We start from the raw sequence: 22270 nt of genomic DNA on the forward strand, positions 1-22270 counted from the left end.
GCGGCAGACGGGACGCCATTGTTCCTCTTTGACCCCGCTCCCACATACAACGTCACAACCCAGTGACTTAGTTGCCCTGCTCTAGTGAACACCTAGGGCTCCGATCCTGCTACATAACAGGCACGAACAGCCCAAAAGATGGCGCAAGAAGAACTCAAAGTCCCAGAGCCAATAACTCTCAGCGACCGAGAAATTGCCAGCCTCTCAGAAGCACAATTCAAGACACTTTATCAGGATGCTAACAGAACTGGTTGATTATAGTCACAAATTAGAGGAACATATGAAGGCTAAACTAATTGAAATGAAGGGAGATGTCCAGGAAACTAATAGCGATGGAAAGGAAACTGGGACTCAAATCAATGGAATGGACCAGAAGGAAGAAAGAAACATCCAACCAGAAAGGAATGAAGAAATGAGAATTCAAAAAAATGAGGAGAGGCTTAGGAACCTCCAGAACATCTTTAAACGTTCCAACATCCGAATTATAGGGGTACCGGAAGGGGGAAAGAAACAGCCACGAGTGGAAAACGTATTTGAACAAATAATAAAGGAGGACTTCCCCAGTCTGGCAAAGGAAATAGACTTCCAGGAAATCCAGGAAGCTCAGAGAGTGCCAAAGAAGTTGGACCCAAGAAGGAACACACCAAGGCACATCATAATTACATTAGCCAAGACCAAAATGAAGGAGAGAATCCTAGAAGCATCAAGGGATAAGGGGACAGTCACCTACAAAGGAGTAACCATCAGACTGTCAGCGGATTTCTCAAAAGAGACCTTACAGGCAAGAAGGGGTGGAAAGAAGTATTCCAAGTCATGAAATCCAAAGACCTACAGCCAAGATTGCTTTATCCAGCAAAGCTTTCATTTAGAATGGAAGGACAGATAAAGTGCTTCACAGATAAGGTCAAGTTCAAGGAGTTCATCATCACCAAGCCCTTATTATATGAAATACTAAAGGGACTTATATAAGAAAAAGAAGATGAAAAATATGAACAGTGTAAGGACAGCAAACTCAGTTATTAACAACCACACCTAAAACAAAAGCAAACCAAGAAGACAGCTATATCAGGAGTAGAACCATAGAAATGAAGAACACATGGAGGGTTAGCAACAGGGGAATGGGAGGAGGAGAAGGGGGGAGAAGGCACAGAAAATAGCATAGGGGGAAGGTAGAAAATAGATAGGGGGGAGGGCAAGAATAGTGGGGGAAATATAGAATCTAAAGAACGTGAGACACGTGGTTATAAACTAAGGGGGGGAAAGGTGAGGGAGGGAGTGTGCGGGTGGAGGGGAATGAAGGGGGGAATAGAACAACTGTAATGGTATAGTCAATAAAATATATTTTTAAAAAGTTATTTTACATCACGTTTGAAATTACTGGTTTCATTATAACACTAAAAGAACAATTCAGTGTCTATATTAGAAAACTCATTATTTTTGCCTCCTTCAATTTTTTTATAAAGGGCACAAATTTGGCATTTTATATAAGGAATAAATATTTCAAAAGGATGTTCAATTATTTGCTGATTGAATTATAGAAAGAAAGTACCTATAGAATTTAGAAATGTGTATAGTTAATTCTATGACTGTATGCATCTAACCAAGCCATAGTAATTATATTAACTCTTTGTTTTTTATTTCCTGGGGGAAATAGGTTAGGTTGGACCTAAATGCATCATTATAAAGTACGCACATATAAATTGAACCCTTCTAAATCTAGGTCAATTGGGTAAGAAGGCTCTTTTGATAAAAGCAGTTGATGATTAGATTCACAAAGCACTTCAATGTTAAATGGTATTTCTCCCTACATCCTGGCTTATAAAGCAATATAAATGATATACCAATGTTAAGAAACAGAAAATCACATTCACAATAATAGCAAAGTTTCATGATGCATGGTTTTACAATTTAATATTCTGTGCTTCATTCTGCCATGGTAGTGTTTTAAATAACATAGCTTCCTTTTCATGTAGTTTTAGGTTCATCTTTTATTTTTTCTTTACCTTTCTGGAGTAGGTTTCTATAGTACTAGGAGAAATTCCTAAAAATTAGATAGCATAAAGTCAAATAATTTTTTCAGGAGAATACAAAAGATTTCAGATTCTGTGGTCAAAATATTATCTGTGTGATTTCCAGACTCAATCTGCGTACCGGGCTTTGATCCAGGCCTCAACATGATGACTGGGATCACCCCCATTAACCCAATGATACCGGGCCTGGGGCTGGTACCACCCCCCCCACCAACAGAAGTGGCTGTCATCAAAGAAATAATCCACTGCAAGAGTTGTACTCTTTTCCCTCAAAATCCAAGTAAGTGATGCTTGAAAGAAATGTTTCCTTATCAATTTAAATGTATCTCTTTTTTTAAATATAGCATTGCATTCATTTTCACATGTGACTCAGAATTTTTCATTCCACAATAGTCTTTTGTCTCTAGATTAGAACAGATCTGTGGGGGGGTGTCCTTTTGTCTGTCCTGGAGCTGATCCAACATCGTGAAGTCAGAATGTGATTTGGGAATATGTATTCAGCATCAAGAATCTTTTTGCATGCAATGAAGTCTGACTTTTGCTGCAGAACATAGTGTGAAATATGTGAACACTTCATTCATCTTCACAAATATGGGAGAAAACTCTGTAATGTTTTTTGCTAGATGGAAAATTGAATTAATTTGGCAGTTAGCAATTTTGGGGAGAGACTGCCTCTCAGACTTCCTGGGCCAAATTGTGTTTCCTTGAAGGAAACATACATTTGATGAAGTAAATGGACCAGATTTTTTAAAATTTAGCTACAGATACTAAATTTATGGGCTTAAAAAGCTAGAACTTTTTTTTTATTCATATTAATCAGTGTTGCCATTTTTAACTGGACTTTTCAGGAGATTGCTCTAGTAATCTACATATAAACTAGGTAAAATGTTGCAACAGTGTACATTTTATCTTTTTATACAGCCTTTCTCAAATTTAATAGTTTGCTCATTTCAATGTGAATTTTTTAAAAGTTTTTTTCAGGCCCAGGTTTCCCCGCCAAGTAAGTAGCGCACATGCTTTAAGGTCTAGTTCCCACGTTCTGCCTTGCTGCTTCATTATCCCACAACAAGACAAAGCAGATAACAAACCAAGGTTTTTCATCATGTTGCTATTTCATCATGCTTTGTACCCTATGAAGGCTTTCCTCTCTTTTTTTTGAGCTTCTGTATTATGACGGAGAAATGAAATTATGCTAACATTTGCTTTATCTTTGTTCATGGACAAGCCTAGCTACTCTGTAGAAATGAACAAAGAAAGCAAGGAAAGCTTGGGAGGAGGAGGGGAGAGGAACTGAAAAACAAGACAGCCCATAGTCACTGTAAGCCAGTGTAAGGAATTTTCATTGCTCCAAGTGGAGGCAGTGACTCTGCAAGTTTTACTTTTGCCAGGTGAACTAGAAAAAGAGCACAGAGAAATCAAAAGCAAAACCTTCTGTTTTGTTGTGCTTAATTATTAGATCTTCCACCTCCTTCCACAAGAGAACGACCTCCTGGGTGTAAGACTGTGTTTGTCGGAGGATTACCAGAAAATGCTACTGAGGAAATTATTCAAGAAGTCTTTGAGCAGTGTGGTGATATCACAGCAATTCGGAAAAGCAAGAAGAATTTTTGTCACATTCGCTTTGCAGAGGAATTCATGGTCGATAAAGCCATTTACCTTTCTGGTACTTTGTGTTACATAAGGGTTTTTTAGGCATGTTGTTATGTTTTAGGATGTTAATATGGGTTTATTCTCTCTTGCCTTAATATACAATAAAAATCCTTACAGTTTGGGGCTAGAAAAAGAGGGATTCTGCCTTTTCCCTAGGCTGCAGAAGCTCCAGGTTAAGTCTGTGAATGTACCTCACTGCAGGAATGGCTTCCCACATCCAGTCTTTAGGAATTCCATCAAGTTTCTAATTAATGATCTCAAGTGATTATTAGGTGAAAAGCAGTATTATGAGTAATGAGGACCATTATTATTATTGGTTATAATTCTCTGGTGGAATAACGTACCCTCTCCTCATAATTTCAATTTTTCAGAAGTGATTCACTTTCTAGACACCAGGGGACTAAATCAAAATCAGTTCTTTGCAAAAAGTAGCCCATGAGAGCTAGCGGAAGACCCAGTATCATTGTCCAATTGCTGGTACATTTGTCTTGGTTAAGCCTACTTCATGATCCCTTCTTCTGTGCCGATTTGTATGGGAGATTTTTAACAGATGTTGAAATTATACCTAATGCTGCCTTCCACTCTGTAGGTGTCAGAGCAAGTGTGTGGAATCTGTCTACATGGCCTTTGCCAAATCTAAGAATTATGGGGCTGGTATTGATATGTGGCTTTAGAAGGATGTATTTTTAGATTCAACTCATTGCCACTTCCTCACACTTTCAGTCTGTGTATTATAGTCTGCCGCTCTGGGTGCCACCTCCCTATTCTGAGACAAAGCCAGTACCGGGAGGTGGAAAAAGAATAGGAAAAAATACAGGCACATCTGAACATTACTGCCAGGTTTACTTGATTGGCCCCCATTTCCTATGACATTCTCTTGCAAACCCTGGAAGCCTTGGGAGTTTTTTTCAATACTGCAGGAAGTTTCCTGAGCAAGATAGTGATACAGAAAACTTTAAAATCCTTATTCCAATAAAACCTTACAAAGTGAGAGAAAAAATCTGACAGCTTTCCAAAATGGAGATGGAAGATGAAACAGAATAAAAATATATTACAACACACAAACAGCTATATTTTACTTTTCACTTATACTTCAGCTATAGCCTTGCAGTGATCTATTAGATAATCAGGGATTCTACTGAGTGACTGGCCTGGGGCTTCACATGCCTTGGACACGTTAACCTCCCTCTGAAACTTCTTTCCCTCATCTGCAAAATTAAGATAGTGACAGTAGTACTTCATAGGATTGTTATGAGGAATAAATCAAAATAATGAATATGAAGTGGCACCTGCAATATAGGAACCATTCAGTGTGTACAGGGTTGTTTTTAACACAAACAGCCTGGTGATGAAAAAGAACTGACTGACTTCTCAGGAACCCTGACCTTGGGAACATGGGTTCTGATCACAGCTCTACCAATAAAACTATTACTTTAACCCACCTGATTAAATGAGAGGGTTAGAGGAGGCCAAAGGTGCTTTAACAGCAACATTACACAATGTTTTGACCCCGGTCAGAAACCCTATTAGACATTGCCAAAGATGAACAGGCCCAAAGGTAAGCATGAGAAAGGTTATTCCTTTATTTATGCCTTGGTGTTATGATTTTGCCAGCTCGGACCCTGGTGCTGCTTCCGAGCAGAGCCCTGCATTGCTTCTTGGTCTGCCCTTTGGAGACATAAAGAACCCTCAGCAAAGACCTTACCCCCTGGCTTCCCTGCCTGGATGCACGAGCATCTCCCACCTGTGCCTGCACTGCCCTATGGTGGCTGCAGCATGCATCCCAGGAACTTCTGAGAGGCTGATTAATTTGAGGAACAGGAAGGAGGGGAGACTGTGTGTGAGCTTTTGCAAGCCTGAGCCCAGGTGGAAGGCTTGTCTAATTTTAGACCTGAGTTCACATCTGAAGACCAACCTAATTTTAGACTCAGCCTCATCAGGGTCCCTTTTAAGGCTTTAATGATGATGTTTTGGTGAAAGAGAGGGTGATTTTTGGAACCAGAAATGTCTGAAAAGCAATCGTTGGGACATGAGCAAGAGAAAGTTGCTTGGCTTATCCCAACACTGCCCGATCCTAGGCACCATGCCTGCTCAGCTGTTGTGTATGTATCACTGGGGCCTGCAGATTTATCAAATGGGAATTTCACAAGTTAATCTTGGCCCACAACCAAGATACAGTCTGCTTTAGAGTTAATTCTTCTCATCTGTGATCAGATGTTTGCGTTTTTGATGGGTATTATGTCTTTCCATTTTTAGATAATGCTATTGAAACCTGGGTGTCAGAAGGGTGTAATGGAAATCAGATGTGAGATTGGCTTCATATTTGTACTTTTCAATGGTGTGAAGTGCTCTACTTGGGAGAAGTCAGCCTCTACAGGGATTGTCAGCTGAGTTTCAACCCAAAGTGTTATGATAATCCATTGACATCTACCACAAGATCTCAAACACTGGCACATTGTAGCCTAGCATTTCACAGTGGTGTCTTATTTGCAAAGCACCTACACAGCAAAAGTACTTATTTTGATCTCTCCTCTAGCAGCCTGACCATTGTGATCCTGCTGGGACCTGAATTTATGTTTTTAAATTCTGAGTACCCCAAACTAAAGAGCAACCTCAAAGCCAAGTCTTCTTCATTTCAAGTTTGGCTGGCTGTCTGGTTTCAATTGTTTCTGTTGATTTCTCAGATCAGGTCTCTGCTCACAATCTTCATAAGTTGGGTATCTCACAGTAAATTCCCTGAAGATTTGCGGGCTCATTTTGGGGTCTAATTCTGGGCTCTCGTGTTGGTTTCTATGGCCTTCAAAGACTACGTAGACAAGTTGTACAGTGCTGCCTGCCAGCTGGGCTGCTGCAGGGCTCTAGGGAAGGCAACACAAGGCCGCTTGATTGAAGGTAAAATATTCTCCTGTGTGCCCCAGAGAATAAGTGGAAGTAAAAGAGCATTGCAAAATTGCCTGGGTAATTGTGGCTTTTGCAGTTGCTGAGAGAGAATTGAGCAGCCGCTTGTTCTAGGAGAATGAAGTGATCGCCTGTGAGGGAGGTGTTGTGGAATTTACCTTGTAGATCTCTTTAAATATCATAGATACTCTTTATTTACTCATACTCCATCTCTTTCTAAAAAGAATTTAAGAGAGCTCATGCAGTAACATTACAGTAAATTGGAAATATAAAATCACACCATACAAAAGGTAGGGAGAGTAAAAAAAAAACAACAACTATGTGTCAGATTTGTTTCTGAGCTGCCTGGAAGCCAGAGAGAAGAAGGAGTTAGGCTAATTGCCCAGGTTCTTGAGATCATCCTCTTGGTAACACTGGCTTACAGATGGGTAGGAGACCCTGTAAGACACCTTCCAGCAGTGTGTTTATCTCCAAATCTGTATGGGCTTGACCTGGCAATGCTTCCAGGTTATAGGAGAGAAGGATAACAGCCTCCATTTCCTATGGGAAGGGTGTCCTCTGTAAGATGAAAGAAATGGCAGACTTTTCTTAGTGCACTTTGATCAAGGGCCTGAACCAGACTACGCAGTGGAGACACTACTATATGATAAGACTTTCCATTGGTTTCAGGTTACCGGATGCGATTAGGGTCTAGCACAGACAAAAAAGATTCTGGGCGCCTTCATGTGGACTTTGCCCAGGCCAGGGATGACTTCTATGAGTGGGAATGCAAGCAGAGGATGCGTGCCCGTGAGGAGCGGCACCGGCGCAAGCTGGAGGAAGACCGGCTTCGGCCACCCTCCCCACCTGCCATCATGCACTACTCAGAGCACGAAGCTGCTTTGCTGGCCGAGAAGCTGAAAGGTAGGAGGCTATGTGCTGGCGCTGGCTTTTCACCCTCCACATTAGCCATTGCCCACTAAAAAAAGAGAAACTGTGGACTCTAAACACCAAAGTCTCTCTTGTTCTCTCACGGGCTGATTTCGTGTGAGCAGGGAAAGTCACCTGCAAGCAGGACACCGATGGGCTTGGTCCTGCTGTTTGGGACAGAGCCCTGCCCTTTTCCAGTGCTCTCACCACAGTTCTCTGTGAACATGTGTGCACTGTCACTCAATGAAACTCCTGGAAAGAGGGGCAGAAGAGTCATCAGCACGTGCCCCAAAGCAGGCTACTGCCTTCTGACTTGTGTTGAATGAGACTTGAGTTGACTAACTAGGTTAATGTCTACTCCATGGGCAAGTTGGTCTTGGTGATCCCCCTGCTCTGTAGAGTTTGTACCTATTCCAGGCTTGTAATAAAGCTCCCTTAATGCCTATCACTCTACACTGGGGTCCTTGGAGGAGAGAAGCAAAGTGTAGACTAGGATCCCTCTCCTTGGAGGTAGCGTTGAAGGAACACTCCTAACACCTACAGGATAATTAGGACCAGACATGTGTGTATTTCATTTCTTCACATTTTCTGAGCTCCTCTCCTGTGTTTGATTCTATGAGAGATAAAGACGTGGAGGCTTTATTACCTGCCGTATGGATTGGGGAAGTGCCAGGTCTTCAAATTAGGACTGTGTGTATGTACATTTTTGCCATTATAATCAAAATTGTGTCACATGAGTAACATCTGAGCATTTCACAGGCTGTCCTCAGGACACTGGGCATGCCAGGCTTTAATGAGAATACATAGGTCACAGTTGCCGGCCACACAGGGGTGTCTACAAGTAAACAATAAATGGTAATACAAATCCGGTGACATAATTGTCTGTGGTTCGAGAAACATGCTTTGAGAATTTAGGAATGACTGCAAATAATGTTGATGAAGGTGTCAAGGAAGTCTCTACAGAGGAGGCAGAATTTGAACTTTGCAGGATAAACAAGATTTTATTCCCACTACACGAGTGAGTATAAACACATTCCAGTCAGAGGCTGCTAGGAATAAAGACACAGGAAGCAGAAGTGTATTCAACACAGGGGGAGAAAGGCGTGTGGCCTGCTCTGGCAAGGGCGAGAGCTGCATGAAATTTATAGAGTAAGGTGAAGCTGGAAAAGTAGTCTGGGGCCAGACATTGGAGCCACGAAGGCTGCCACTGGTTTGGGGGCTTATTTCATAAGCAATGAAAAAGCCATTGACAATTTCTTATGAGAGGTGAGATGGGATTGGTCCTTTAAGTATTTTAGAGCATACCTAGGGTATTGCTTGGCAGTGTATACAGTGGATTGGATGTTTTTGCTAAAGGAAATGTATAAAAAACTGCCCAAATTCTATTTTAGAAAGATAGAAAGTTGACATTTTGTGCTTGAAAAAATAATTTTTTAATAAAAAGACCTCTGCTTCTAGCCTTGGCTGGTGTGGCGCAGTTGGTTGGGTGTCATTCAATAACCTGAAAGGTCACAGGTTCAATTCCCGGTCAGGGCAAGTGCCTGGGTTAATGGTTTGGTCCCTGGTGGGGACCCATGTAAAAAGCAACCTATCATGGTTTCTCTCTCATATTGATGTTTCTCCCTGTCTCTAAAAAAAATAGACTTCTGCTTCTAACTGTTATCTCCTGTTCAGGGTTGGGAATCCCTAGTAAGCTGCAGCTGCCACTGAATTACCCCACTGTATCAAAGAAGTCATGACTGTCCCTCTAATAAAAAGCCTGTAGAATGTAAAGACATCTTATTTTTCAATTCAGACTCAAAGCTGTAACAACTGGCCAGAAAGAGAGAGCAATATCCTCAACCAAGAATGCTGAGTTGGGAACAAATATTTTTTTCATAGCCAGTGCGTTCTGTAGTTACCACTTGTGAGCTACATAGTCTGTATTGTATTCTGCCATGTCCACTCTGACGAAAACCAGCACCTTGATTCTGGGAGGGATTTCACAAAAGTTTGGCATCTACATTATGTCATTTTTAAGGAACCAACACAGAAGTATCTGCACATAAAAGGAACAAGGCATTGCCTTTCCTGTTAGAGGACAGCAGATTGGGATATCAGTTTGGTAATTTACAAGCCTTGCCATTTCAAAAATATACATTTATATATATAAGTATAATTTGCAGAATTTAGAAGCTGCACCTTTGCCAAGTACTATGTGATCCCTTGAGGAGAGAACAGATTGGAAATTTTATTAGATGGCAATTACAGTAGAATGAACTAGCTGGGGATACATCTTAGGCAACAGTCAGGTAATATCAAGCTTGACAATTTCAGCCCAAGCACAGAGTTTGGAATATAAACAGCATTTAATTGCTTAGGAAATTGGCTGCCTCAGAGAGGAAATCCACTCATGCCCCTTATAATGCTGCAAAGCCAGACAGGAGGAACCTAGGAAACTGTTTCCCTGAAGATGATTTCATTGATATGGGGATATAAAATGCAGCCATAACCTAAGATAAAGAAGCCTGGGTCAGAAAGGAGGTAGAAATGCAATCTGAAAATACCTAATTGGATTTTTTTCTCTATGAAAAAAAATCTTGCTATTTTACATTTATTATAAACAGTTTCCCAATTTTTATATCATACTTGTTTATCCTTATAATTTTTTTAAAATCAGGTTTATCTATCAAAATCTGTATAGGCCAAGTCTCCATTACCACTCGGTAGGCCTTCCACATCCTGCTCAGTGCTAAAACTATGCACATAGTAGATGCTCAGTAAACAAATTCTTTCCTCTGTTTCTTAACTATTTGGATCTGTGAGCATGTCGCATTTCTATCCAACAGTATTACCAGGCATGACTATGGCCGAAACTTAGGGAAGTGATGTGCACTCAGCCATCATTCCAATCACTCCACAAGCATTTGTTGAGCTCTTACCATATATGCCTGGGCACTGTGCTGAGCACTACAGAAAAAGGAAACAGGACACAAGACTCTGCCTCACATAGTTTACATTTCATGAGTGATAGAGGCAATTTACAGAGCACTCTGTACTTCCACTATTGCAGGTGAGAAGTACAGAGGTGGAGATAGGCACACCACCTGGCCAGTAGAGGGGTGAGACAGGGGAATCTTATGGGACCAGGTAACCCTGCCTGGGTTGCCAGGCAATTCAGTGGCCACGGGGCTTTCTGAAGTCAGATGAAACTCTGAGTTACAATGGTATAGTGTCTAAGGCATAAAGCACCAGTATCTGTTACATTAATACAAATTCTAAAAAAGGAAATTAATGAGCATTCTGCTGACTAAATAGACATTGTTCTGAGACGATTCAACTTAATGAAGACTGACTGGGAAGTGCACATAGTCTAAAGTTTATACCTTGGCTCTGAGAAAGTGGGAAGGAGCTCAATAACACCATAATTACACTTTATTGGAAACAGTAGCACCAGGCAGATGAGATAATGAATTTCAGTGTGTCTAACACAGACCATGCACCCCTGGAGGAGCCCTGTGTTTGGACTGTGGGAGGAAGACATTGATCAGACAGTGAGGAGAGATTATATCCTAATTCACTAAGGATCTCTCCTAGCAAGAGCATTTAAAAGTTTTTGTATATTCTCCCCACTTTCAAAAACTTCACATAATCTTTATGTGATGAAATGAAGAGTTTTTCTCTGCATCAGGTGACGTTTTAACAAAGCTTTGCGAGCAGTGCCCTTGGAATTCCTGGATGTGTCAGGAAATGGGATCGACACTCACAGTTTCCAGAAGGCTAGACTCTGATTTGCATGCAGAATAACCTGGTGTCTGCCTGCTCAGGGGGTAAATGGGTGGGAGTGGTTCCAGCATTTTGCTAAGATGGTCATTGATATTAATGGTTCTAAGGATGTACAAATCAATAATACTATGAAGCAAGTGGAAGTTCCATTAGCTAAAAGCCAGGCTCTCTTCTTAGGACACAGGAGTCTGTTTGTGAATCACTTCTTCAGACATTACTGACCTTCATACAAGGAAGATAGGCCATTTTATTTAGAAACACTTTGCTTAATCTAAAGCAGAAATAATCAATGCATTTTCATATTGTGCCTAATCTTAGGTTTTGTATTTTTACAGGTACTAAATATTAGGGAGATTGTGTGTATGGGGATAGAGGGGGATTGTTAAATGAACTGTGTGTATAACCTTTTATGTTATTCATGATTTGGAGGACAGGTAAGGTATTACCCCTTTTGATGGTTGATTGAGCAGCCAGAAAATGGAGACTTATTTAGGGTTATCCAATGTGTGTTGAAACAGTGAAATTCTAGGAATATGGTAGCAGCAATTTTGGCCATCCCGGAAGCCCCATTTTCCTTGCATCAGTATGTGACTGTTCACTGTGAACTGTTTCTAGTTATCACAGAGGCCAGAAATCAACGACAACTGTGTAGACACACCATTGTATGTGTGTGTACACACACATATGTGTCTCCATATCTTTGGAAGCAGAAATGTTGTACAATGTCTTCCTTTTTTTCATTCTCAATACATTGTTTTCCAACATAGAATCTCCACTCCTGTTGTTCCTTTACAGACCCAGCCATGAATGAGGGGAGTCAACCACCTATGTTTTCATATTCATTGTTCATGGCCTCACATTTATCCCATGTGCTATTCTGAAATTCAGGCCAGATTGCACTCTGTACACAAATGGGGAGAAAACAGCAACTTACATGCTTGATTCCTTTTCCCTTTATTGACGAGACACCAGCTTGATTAAAGTTCACCAAGTGCCTGCCTGCTGAGTCCTGGCCTCTATGCTGCACCCTGGGGTTTCAGATGTGACTGCAGCCTGGGCCCTGACAGTTTGAAGGGTGTTGAAGTGGACCATGGCATTAAAGTCATGGCTACCTTAAAAATGTAAAATAAATGTGTGCCAATGATTTTTTTAATTCTTTAATTTATGAGGGAATCAGTAAAAAGATAAAACTTGTTCAAAAAAGAATTTGCTTCATAAATATTTATATTTCCTACTGGACAAAAATTCATTTGCATTGTTATCAACAAGAATTATTGGCATTGTTGTCTGTTTTCCACAATATATGCTGTAGCCCTATGACACTGTAGAATAGCCTAGTCAAAGACTGTTAGAGGTTTATACCCCTGCAGAGTCAGATAACCTAGGGGGCACTGGTGAGCCCCCTTTAGTTCAGGCCCAGTATCCCATTGAAGGTATCTGCAGTAATCTCTATGCCATTTCCAAATCTGTGATATTTTTTTTCACATTTTTTCTTCCATGGTAGGGATGACAGATGTTTAAGCAGCTATTCTTTAAGTGAGGTAGGGAGTTTGAGGGCAGGAATTCACAAAGCTCCTAAGAATCACATCAGATCCTTTCAATATTTTCCAATATCTCAGCTGTAATCTATTTCAGTTTTTTATTATCTCTTAACTTGGATGAGCTCCTAACCAGTTTTCAATCTTTCATTGAGCAATTTCTTCCAGTGCTTCTCAAACTTTAATGTGCATATGAATTACCTGGAATGGAATGCAGATTCTGAATCAGAAGGCCTGACTAAGAAGAGAAAGTCTGCATGTTCAACAAGCTCCCAGAGGAGGCTTATGCTTGTGGTCTTTGAGTAGCAAAGATTTATCCATAAGCAGTTTTTAAATGCCTGCCATGTGCCAGGTGCTCAATGAACATGGGAGAGAGAGAAAGGAAGGGAGGTTGATGAAGTCTGAAGTAACCAGGAATGAAATGAGATAGGTATGGGTTCAGGTAGTGACACTGAAATATGGTAGATAATGATTGCATGACTTAGCTCTCACAGAATTAAAAGTGGTTGGTGCCTTCGAAGAATTAAAAATGCATTCAAAAATATTTTGAGCCATTCTATAAGGTGGTTAATGCCTGGCTATAGAGGCTTTGCTTCTGTGTGTTTATCTACCATCACCCTTAACTTTCCTTGCCAGTGGAAATGACCTCAGAGGCCAGAAGAATGAAAGGATCAGCCAGCTAAAGTGCCATAAGAACATTTATCATCTCTCATAGACAATGTAAAAATACTCTTTATCATGAAATTAAAATGTCTATTAACAAATGATGTTTCCCAACTCTGAATTTGTAGTTTTCTAGTGTTAATCACTGCAAATCTGATAGAAATAGGGTATAATGAAATACACAGGGTGGGGCAAAAGTAGGTTTACAGTTTGGTGTATGCAAAACAGAGTTTATTCTTGTGTTGTTTATTGTTTTATTATTTTACATACAAACAACTGTAAATCTCCTCCCCCCAAACCCTGCAGACAGTCTTCAAGGGGAAAAACTCAGAGTAACCAGGAGATTGAAGTGTTTTTTGGAAGTTTTATTCTCATAAAAGACTCAAAAGTAGAGACATACATAAGCCAACAATTATTATACAGAATGACTAATGCTTTAATAGCAGGATAGGTAGGGAATTGTGAAACATACCAAATGGGCACCTAATTCATCTTAAGGTTACAAAAAAGCTTATTTTTATGAAAAGCACTTCGACTGAATCTGGAGCAAAGAATAACAGCTAGGTGGGCCAGGAGTGTGAGGACCTAGGATGAGTGCAAATGCAGGGAGGCATGCCAAGGTGCCTAACAAAGAAGAATGTGACAAAGGAATAGTGGGATGGAAGGGGAAATGCAAGTTAAAGGATATAAAAACATGCGAGGCAAACTCAGGTGTGATAAAAAAAACATTGTGAGGACCCTGGTTTGAAAACATCGGAGAATGTTTAATGAGAAAATGTTCCATAGTCACTTCATGATACTGTACCAGTTTTCCAGACTCTTACTGTGGAAAGAGCACATCTGCACATTCTAGTTTCTAAACAGCACCTGTGTTCAGAGTTATGCCTAAGCATGTTCACAGAAAGTACCTGCATTATTTATGAGTGCATCTGATGTGATTTTTATGAGCGCTGTTCATTTCTTCCCACTTGCATAGCTTTAGTAATGCTGCAATCTAAATCTAGTTTAAATTAGTTTATATAGTTTTCTGTTTTTCCATGATGTTTCCACTGAATTTTAAAAACCATTAGGTAGATATTGAAAATGACTGCTCCCAGTACACCTCTGTAGCCATTTGAAGAATTACTGCCTTAATGTTGGTTAATATAAAGTCACTTCTTACATGACAAGAGATATTGACATGATTTACCAATCACGCCCTAACTAATGTTTTTTACATTAAATTTGAGTGTCAGTATATCAGTCATACATTGGCCTGCCAGTTTCAAAAAGTTCAGAAAGGACAATAAAATTGGGAGTTTTCAGAACTAAGTACTTCTTTTAAGCTAATGGTATTCTATCTACTATGATTTGTTAAAAGATTAGAAAGTGTCTTCTCTACTTACTTTTAAAATTGTATATTTTCAGTTTCCCAATCCTGAGAATCTGTTTCTCTTTCTGAAAACTATGAGCTAACTGTAATCTGTTCATGAACTCATATTCTGAGTCTAAGGGTGGAGGATAATAAAGTTTGGTTTTTAGGCAATTAAAACAAACATATATTTTCTCCCTAAATTAGGATATTTATGAACTGAGTGATCATAAGCAGGAGAGAAAAACTTCTGGTTTGCAAGGAAAAGAAAGATAGAACAGTGTTGCTTTCTCTTCATGTAGGCACAATAACAAAAATGAGGATTTTTTTCCTCTGGGTTATGTAGATATGAAAGTCACAGAAAAGGGGGAAAATGATACATTAAGTTAGTGTTTGCTTTTTTTGTTGTTAAGTTTTTTTTTTCTGCCGTCTTCTCAGAGGTCCATTCTCCATTCTCCTCATGTATATTGGCAGGGAGCAAGGTAGAGAATGTGAGGAAAGCAAAATTCATTCTAACTATAGTAGTTACAGTAGATCTCTAAGAAACATGCAGCTAATCATGAGCCCCTCCATTGCCTGAATATAATGTTAAGTTGTATGACCGATTTTATCTAACACAAGCCTCTCTGGTCTGGGAGATGAGATGAGAAACTACTGTAGCTGGAGTTCACTGACAGTTGAACTTACCCCGAAATTCCAGAGTTAAGAAAATTGTATGAGCTGGCTATGATACTGAACAAGTATGTACTGTGCCTGTGGATTAAGATTTTCAAGAAAACGTGGCTCTTTCACTTGCAGGGTGCCTCACAGGTGCTTCCCAGGCTAGTTATCTCCTTTGGCAAAAGTACTAGAGCAGAGTGGGCAGGTGTACACAGAAAAAAAGCCTTGATCCCCTGTCCACACTGCCTCCCCGCGGCAAGGGAGGGCCTGGAAGGGTGGCTGATCAATAGTGCTTTGATAATAGCTGCTTCTCTCCTGAAAAGGCAGAGCACACTCCACACACACTGGTTAAGCTGATGCTGCCTTCATGCCGCGTGTATACCTCCCGGACAAGCAGCAGCCACAGTAATGAAGTTGTAGCTTCTCTGGGAGTGGCCTCAGGAAAAAAAGGTACTCACAGCATTTCTGCAGCACTCTACAAACTTCACAAAGCACTCCACAAATGGAGGTTTTGTGTCATATGTAGAATACAATGGTTGACTCCAAAACATCTGGTGAATAAAATAAAATAAAACTCTTTTACCAAATATGAATGACCCTCTATTTGTTCATCTGAAGTATATGTGTGTATATGTATGTATGTGTATATGTGTGTATAAGCATGAGTGTTCATATGTAAAAAATAGTATATAACACTACATAATAATACACATTGTATGTGCACACACACAGAGATTACATGAGGATGTCTCAGATGTCCCCTAGTGGAAGGAACATAGTAGACACTCAGTATGTCAAATGAGTATGAATCTGAATCTTCTATTCTCATTTTTCTCCTTATTTTTAGAATTCAGACTCTACCCAGTTTACTTGGAAAAAAAGTAATATGTTTTTCCTAAATCACAGTTTCCAGGGCTAGAAAAATACCAATGAAAGACTCTTTCTTCTAAGTTTGCCTGGAAAATATGCAATGGGCCTCCAGCAGTAGGATTGATTAATGTTGTAATAACTGACATATAGCTTCCAGTTATAATTACCTTAATCACCTTCAAACTTGCTTTTTCTCCACCTCCAAGCCATACAACACAGGTCTGCTCCAGTAACCAATCCCAAACAGGCAAGTCTTTTTGTTTTATTTGAAATAAAGTTTATCACATATTTATTAGCAGAGCCTCATTCCCCACTCCTACCGCCCTCCCCAACTATATACACCTTAAACCAGTTCAAATAGATTTTCAATAGCCTTTTTAAGCAAAAATTGACGACCCCAGGTCCTCTTTCATTGAAAACAAGGAAATATTCTATTTTTTCAGCCTCATCAAATATGTTATACTATACCTAAAATGAAATTAGTTTTGAACTGTAGTAAACCAAGAATTGACTTGTTCCTCCTACTACCTAAAGGACAATATCTTATATTACAACCAGTTGTAAAGTAATTAAATCTGTCATCCACAGTTTGACACTAACTCAGCTGATTCTATAAATCAAAAAACTGGCATCACTATGTAATATTTCTGATGAAAGAATAAAGAAGTGAAGGGGATGCCACATAGATCACTAACAGTTTTTTGAGCCAGACTTAAGAAAAATAAATCAGGGTTTAGAGTAAGAATGAAATTGTACAAAGAGTGCCCAGAACAGATGTAAAATTGAGCTCATTGAGTTGGTGTATGAGAAGGTGAATCTCCCTTTGTTTCTTGTTTGTCTGTGATGCCAGGGAGTTAGATGGGAAAGAGAAGCTAAGTGATGATAGATGATTAGTCTCAGGGAAACTAATTTGTCAAATCTTAAAATGTGTCCATTAGGAAGGGCCAGCTCTGTCTTTCAAGAGGAACCAACATAAAGTGTATTTTCTTGCCTTGGCATGATTTGTACTTGGTGGTTTTCCATTTCCAGATGATAGCAAGTTTTCTGAGGCTATCACAGTGCTACTTTCCTGGATTGAAAGAGGGGAAGTGAATCGGCGTTCTGCAAACCAGTTCTATTCCATGGTGCAGTCAGCCAACAGCCACGTCCGCCGGCTAATGAATGAAAAAGCTACCCATGAGCAAGAGATGGAGGAAGCCAAGGAGAATTTTAAAAATGCCTTAACTGGAATCCTTACTCAATGTAAGTAAGATTTTGGGGGCCATCTGTCATATTGTGATTTTGTCTTTTCTTTTGTATTCATTTTATTTTTTCATTTGGGGGTAAGTAGTTCAATAATTTCCCATTTACTCCATATTGAATGGCAAGCCTCATAACCTATTTCATGTTCTGTGGCAACTTGGAGGAACACGGACCCTGCCCTGAGAGCTTACTTCTCAAGGTGAGCAATGTTTCTGTAGCTTTTCCTCAGGACACCCAGCCCGGCCTCCAGGTCAGGGCAGCCAGATGCACCTGTGCCTCCTGGACCCACCACAGTTCACACCACACCTGTGGACTGTCCACACCCACCTGCATGTCCTCCTAATGCTGACGGTAGTAAGAGACCATGAACACATTGTCTTTGGGCTCTGTTTAGGAAGATGGTACCATCAAAAACACTCCTCCTCAGGATCCTATATTTGAGGTGAGCTTTTAGCTGTCAACACAGCAACTCAGAAGTAGAGATTTTTTGCAGTATTTTTTTTGCCCTTTCTTCATTTGGAAAGCAAATTACCTTAGCTACTTTATGCTGGTGATTTTTCATGTCCATGTCCTAAATTGATGAAGGGGCATAAATGGGGCTTTTCCATAGAACAACAGTCAGGATAATTATCCAAGGTTCTATTTTTTTAAAAAGGCTTATATTTTTATGGGTACTTTATCTCTGCCTATAATTAATGTCACAGTGGCACCCTTGCTCAGTAAAAGCCATTGAATGAGACTGTAATAATGTTGTGCTCCATTCAATATCAAGCACAGAGTTCCAAACGGGCAGGTGACATGTGTGATCTTACATATTTATTCTAAGAATAGGTGTTATTGTCAATGATATATGTGCCAAAATGCCTAGCACATCTTTCATTAGTGTAAACTGAAGTGATAATGTCATCTAGTAGCATGGGAAGAGGAAGGAGGATGAAAAATGGGGCTCTTATGCATAAAAAAATATTTTATTATGACTTTGTTATCAAAAGACCATTTTTGTAGCATCATAAAACATTATCTAAGAAACTCCCAAACCCAAACTATGGTAAGTGACCAGATATCCAGTATGAGACCAACCTGGTCCAGCTGTCTTTATAGAAAAGGAGTAGAAAAACAGAACTGCTCTGTCTCATTCAGGCTACTCTCAGACCTAGACTGCCCCCAGTCATGAGGAATGGCCTCTTATCCAACTGTGTATGTCCAGCAGTTCTGAGGTTATAGTAACTGGGTATAGGATAAAGAACATTAATATTGGTACCACCTTTCAAAGGAGAAAAGCAAAGAATAGATTAGTGAGTGGAGGAATGAAAGGGTGAATTAGTCATGAGGAAAATGAGAGAGGAAAAAAAGCCACACAATTCTAGTAATACAGTTCCTGTAAAGTTATGGCAAAAAGCCAAATGTCCGAACAATAGAATGATCACTGGCATCTGTTCTAAATAAATTTCCATTCCTATGCAGTTTATAGCCCCACCTGGCAGGGAAGAATAAGCCCTTGAGTCTAACAATGAAGACCAAGGCAGCCACATATTAGAAAAGGGGAGGATTTATTTTTCTTTGGCAGTGTCTATTGAAGGAAGCACCTATTAAAACAAAGCCCCAATCATGTGGCTGAAAGAACGCAATGTGTCTGCCTAGCATGATACAGGTACAAGTTGGCCTGGGTTTGAAATCACTGAGAGACAGAAAGAAGTCTAGTGTATGTGTGTGTGTGTGTGGGGGGGGGGGGTTCAATCCTCAGCGTTTCATTACTGACAGAAGTTAGGTGGGAAAATGAGGTTGAAATCTGCAGCAACGGTGGATAATAGGCTTCCTAATGGGGCTGAGCATCTGGCCACAGGCAGCACTGAGGCTCACAGGCCTCTTCCCCTGGCGTGGGCACCTGTAGGTGCACATGGATGACCAAATGGGAATGAGCATCTCTGTAGCCAGGCTGCTCCACTCACTGGCTGAGAAGGAGAGAATGAAGGGCTGCAGTAGAGCCAGGAATTCTGGAGGGAAACCCCACCTCATGGACCCACAGGAGTGGAGATTACTCTCATAGCTAACTACATCTTAACCACATTAACTGTAAAATATCAAAAATTACCTTCCTGCTTTTAATCTTCAAACATATCCCTCTTCTGGGTTTTCCTTCCCATTTTAATAAAATCTCAAGTAAAAATCCTGTGATTTTTACACTCACCATCTCCCACCACCAAACCCCATTGTTCTCACCTTCAAATAGGCCCACTTTTCTTGATTTTAGCAGCCCCCATGCCTGTGCAGGCTGCCTGAACACAATAATGTGTGGTGTGTCAGTTAGAGACTGCGTCCGCCTATGAATCATGGAATACTGCATCTTAAATAAATGGAGTTTTTCTTTACACATACAGTAAAATCCACATTTTGGTATTTGTTGGCACCAGTTCAGTAGTTCAAGGCTGTCAAGCCTGGGGTTTCTATGACATGATTAGGTTTTTCCTAGATGTTTGTCTAAGAAGACTGCTCTAGCTCCTGCTATCACATCTTTTTTTTTAATAGACTAGAGTCACATAACAAAAGAAGAGGAATAAAAGCAAAAGTTAAGAACAACAAAGCAAAACTTACCCTAAGATCCCCAGCAGACTTTCATTTATGTCTAACTGTGCAGAATTATTATGTATGGGCTTGCCTATGTATGAGAAAAATTGGAAATACACTTTTTTGACTATGCTCTTTGATCTCCAGAATAAAATTAGAGTTCTCACAGTAAGGAGGAAGAGGCCAATGGCTACTGGGAGGCATTTGGCAGTTTCTGCCATACACACAGGAGTGGGCAAAAGTAGATTCACAGTTGTGAGGATGTAAAGCACAGAGTTATTCTTATATTATTATTTATTCTTGTGTTATATATTTTCCATACAAACAACAGTAAGCCTACTTTTTTCCACCCCTGTAGTTCCTCCCCTTCCACTTTTATCCTAGGTCAGGCCACTTTTCACACGTTGTCTGATATAACTCGTATCCTATCTTCCCCACTAAAACCCCTAAGTGGCTTCCTATTTCACTCTCCCTAACTTAAAAAGCTCTCCATGTCTGCTTCTCCAGCGTCAGTTTTTCCTGACTCACTGTGTGTCATTCTTCCTGATGAGCCCTTCAATGCTGCTTCACAACTCTGAGCCCTTGTGTACCTGTTCCCTGTGTCTGATGTGCTCTTCCACTCACTCTGCATGCTTGTTAGATCTTGGCTGAAACACCACTCCTTTAGAGAGTCCTCTTCTGATCCACTCTCTTCTAGTAGGTTCACCATCACTACATCTGATTAGGTCCTTTGGAGCACTTATCAAAATGTGTAATGATTTAGTGACATATCTGCTATTGATTATTTTAACAAGTATCAAAAAGGAAACAACATGTCTCTTTATTCATCAAAATATATCAAGTGTCTGGAACACAGAAATGTAACACATATTTGGTGCTGAGTGAGTGAATGAGTGAGTAAATTGTGGGGACGGGGGGTTGTGGCGAGGAGATAGGACAGTAAGGAAACATGAAACAGTGAAGTCAGAGTCTCTGGGGATGCAAGAAGCAGTTTGACTTTGGTGTTAGAACTCTCTGCAGATAATGAGGTTTCAACTTGCATGTGTAATCAAGCAAATCATAAAAAGAGCTCACTAGCTATGCTTTTGTTGGAGATTGCTGTACTTTACCAGACACTTGGTAGCAGGCTAGGGGATATGAGGAGAGTTGGAGTGGAAGAGTCAACAGAAAAATTCACTTTACATATCCCCAGTTGTAACTAACTGTCCAACAACCTCCCCATTTCCCGTATTCCTATACTATTTAGAAGATCCCACTTGGCCCTGTAATTTGATTCTGGGAAATATTTGTCAGCCAGCAGATATCAGCAAAGATTACAAAAATTCTAGGTGATCTTGACAGGCTTCCATGCGGGCTAAGGGGACACATCCCAGCCATGGAGTGCCTGAGCAGCCTTCCAGTGAGTCCTTGCTAGTCAAGACCCTTCAGGTTGCCTCGAAGATGGGAGACACCCTAAGTGTGCAGCTGAGCTACAACAAAGCCTGTGAGGTACAACAGGAACACTGTGTGTTTCTCTGAGCAACCTCTGAATGTTCCATTCTCTTCTATGCACTTTTGTAAAGCTGACTACTCCCCAGATGCTAAGGAGAACCAAATCGTAACATTCATCCTAAAAATCTTAGGTAGGTGTTCATTTCATCATCCTTTGAATTTTAAATCTCTCATGTTGTGTCTGGTGGAGTTTTGTTTATTTGTCTCAGCCATATTTTTTTATTTCTCCAGCTCAGTTCACTGTGGTAGGGTGACTTTGATATTGGTGCAGAGAGCTGCCTTTAAAATAGTAACTGCTAACGTCCACAGTGATTGACATACTTGCTGTATTTGCCAAAAGCAGAACCAGTCATATCACCAATTATTTGCATTATACCCCTGGAGCACATCATAGGAATCATACTTTGTTTTTCTCATTTGGAATTAGATTAGGATTGTTAAGCACAAAAACTCAAGAAAAGCATCTCAGCTTTCTTTCTCCCAAGTGCCTGGAAATCTCCTGGTTATTCAGAAGTAGTCCTGAGTGTTCTCTCCACATAAAAGATCCCACAGTGTGAGTCCCCTTCTCCGTACCATCCCAAGGCAGCCTCCCCATCAGAGAGCCTCGAGCAGGGGCTCATGTTCCCCAGGGACCCCAT

General features: G+C 40.3%; 1 protein-coding gene across 1 annotated transcript in view; it reads left to right on the forward strand.

Annotated features, from left to right (window-relative positions):
* ENOX1 (ecto-NOX disulfide-thiol exchanger 1) overlaps positions 1 to 22270 on the forward strand; it is a 285256-nt gene that overhangs the window by 103581 nt on the left and 159405 nt on the right. The window contains exons 4-7 of the mRNA XM_037060071.1: positions 2137 to 2310; positions 3487 to 3693; positions 7248 to 7481; positions 17364 to 17576. Coding sequence (XP_036915966.1) covers positions 2137 to 2310; positions 3487 to 3693; positions 7248 to 7481; positions 17364 to 17576 — 828 coding nt within the window. The remainder of the gene's footprint in view (positions 1 to 2136; positions 2311 to 3486; positions 3694 to 7247; positions 7482 to 17363; positions 17577 to 22270) is intronic.

Source organism: Sturnira hondurensis, unplaced genomic scaffold, assembly GCF_014824575.4.
Source record: "Sturnira hondurensis isolate 20B ecotype Veracruz unplaced genomic scaffold, ASM1482457v3 Scaffold0001074, whole genome shotgun sequence".
Lineage (NCBI taxonomy): Eukaryota > Metazoa > Chordata > Mammalia > Chiroptera > Phyllostomidae > Sturnira > Sturnira hondurensis.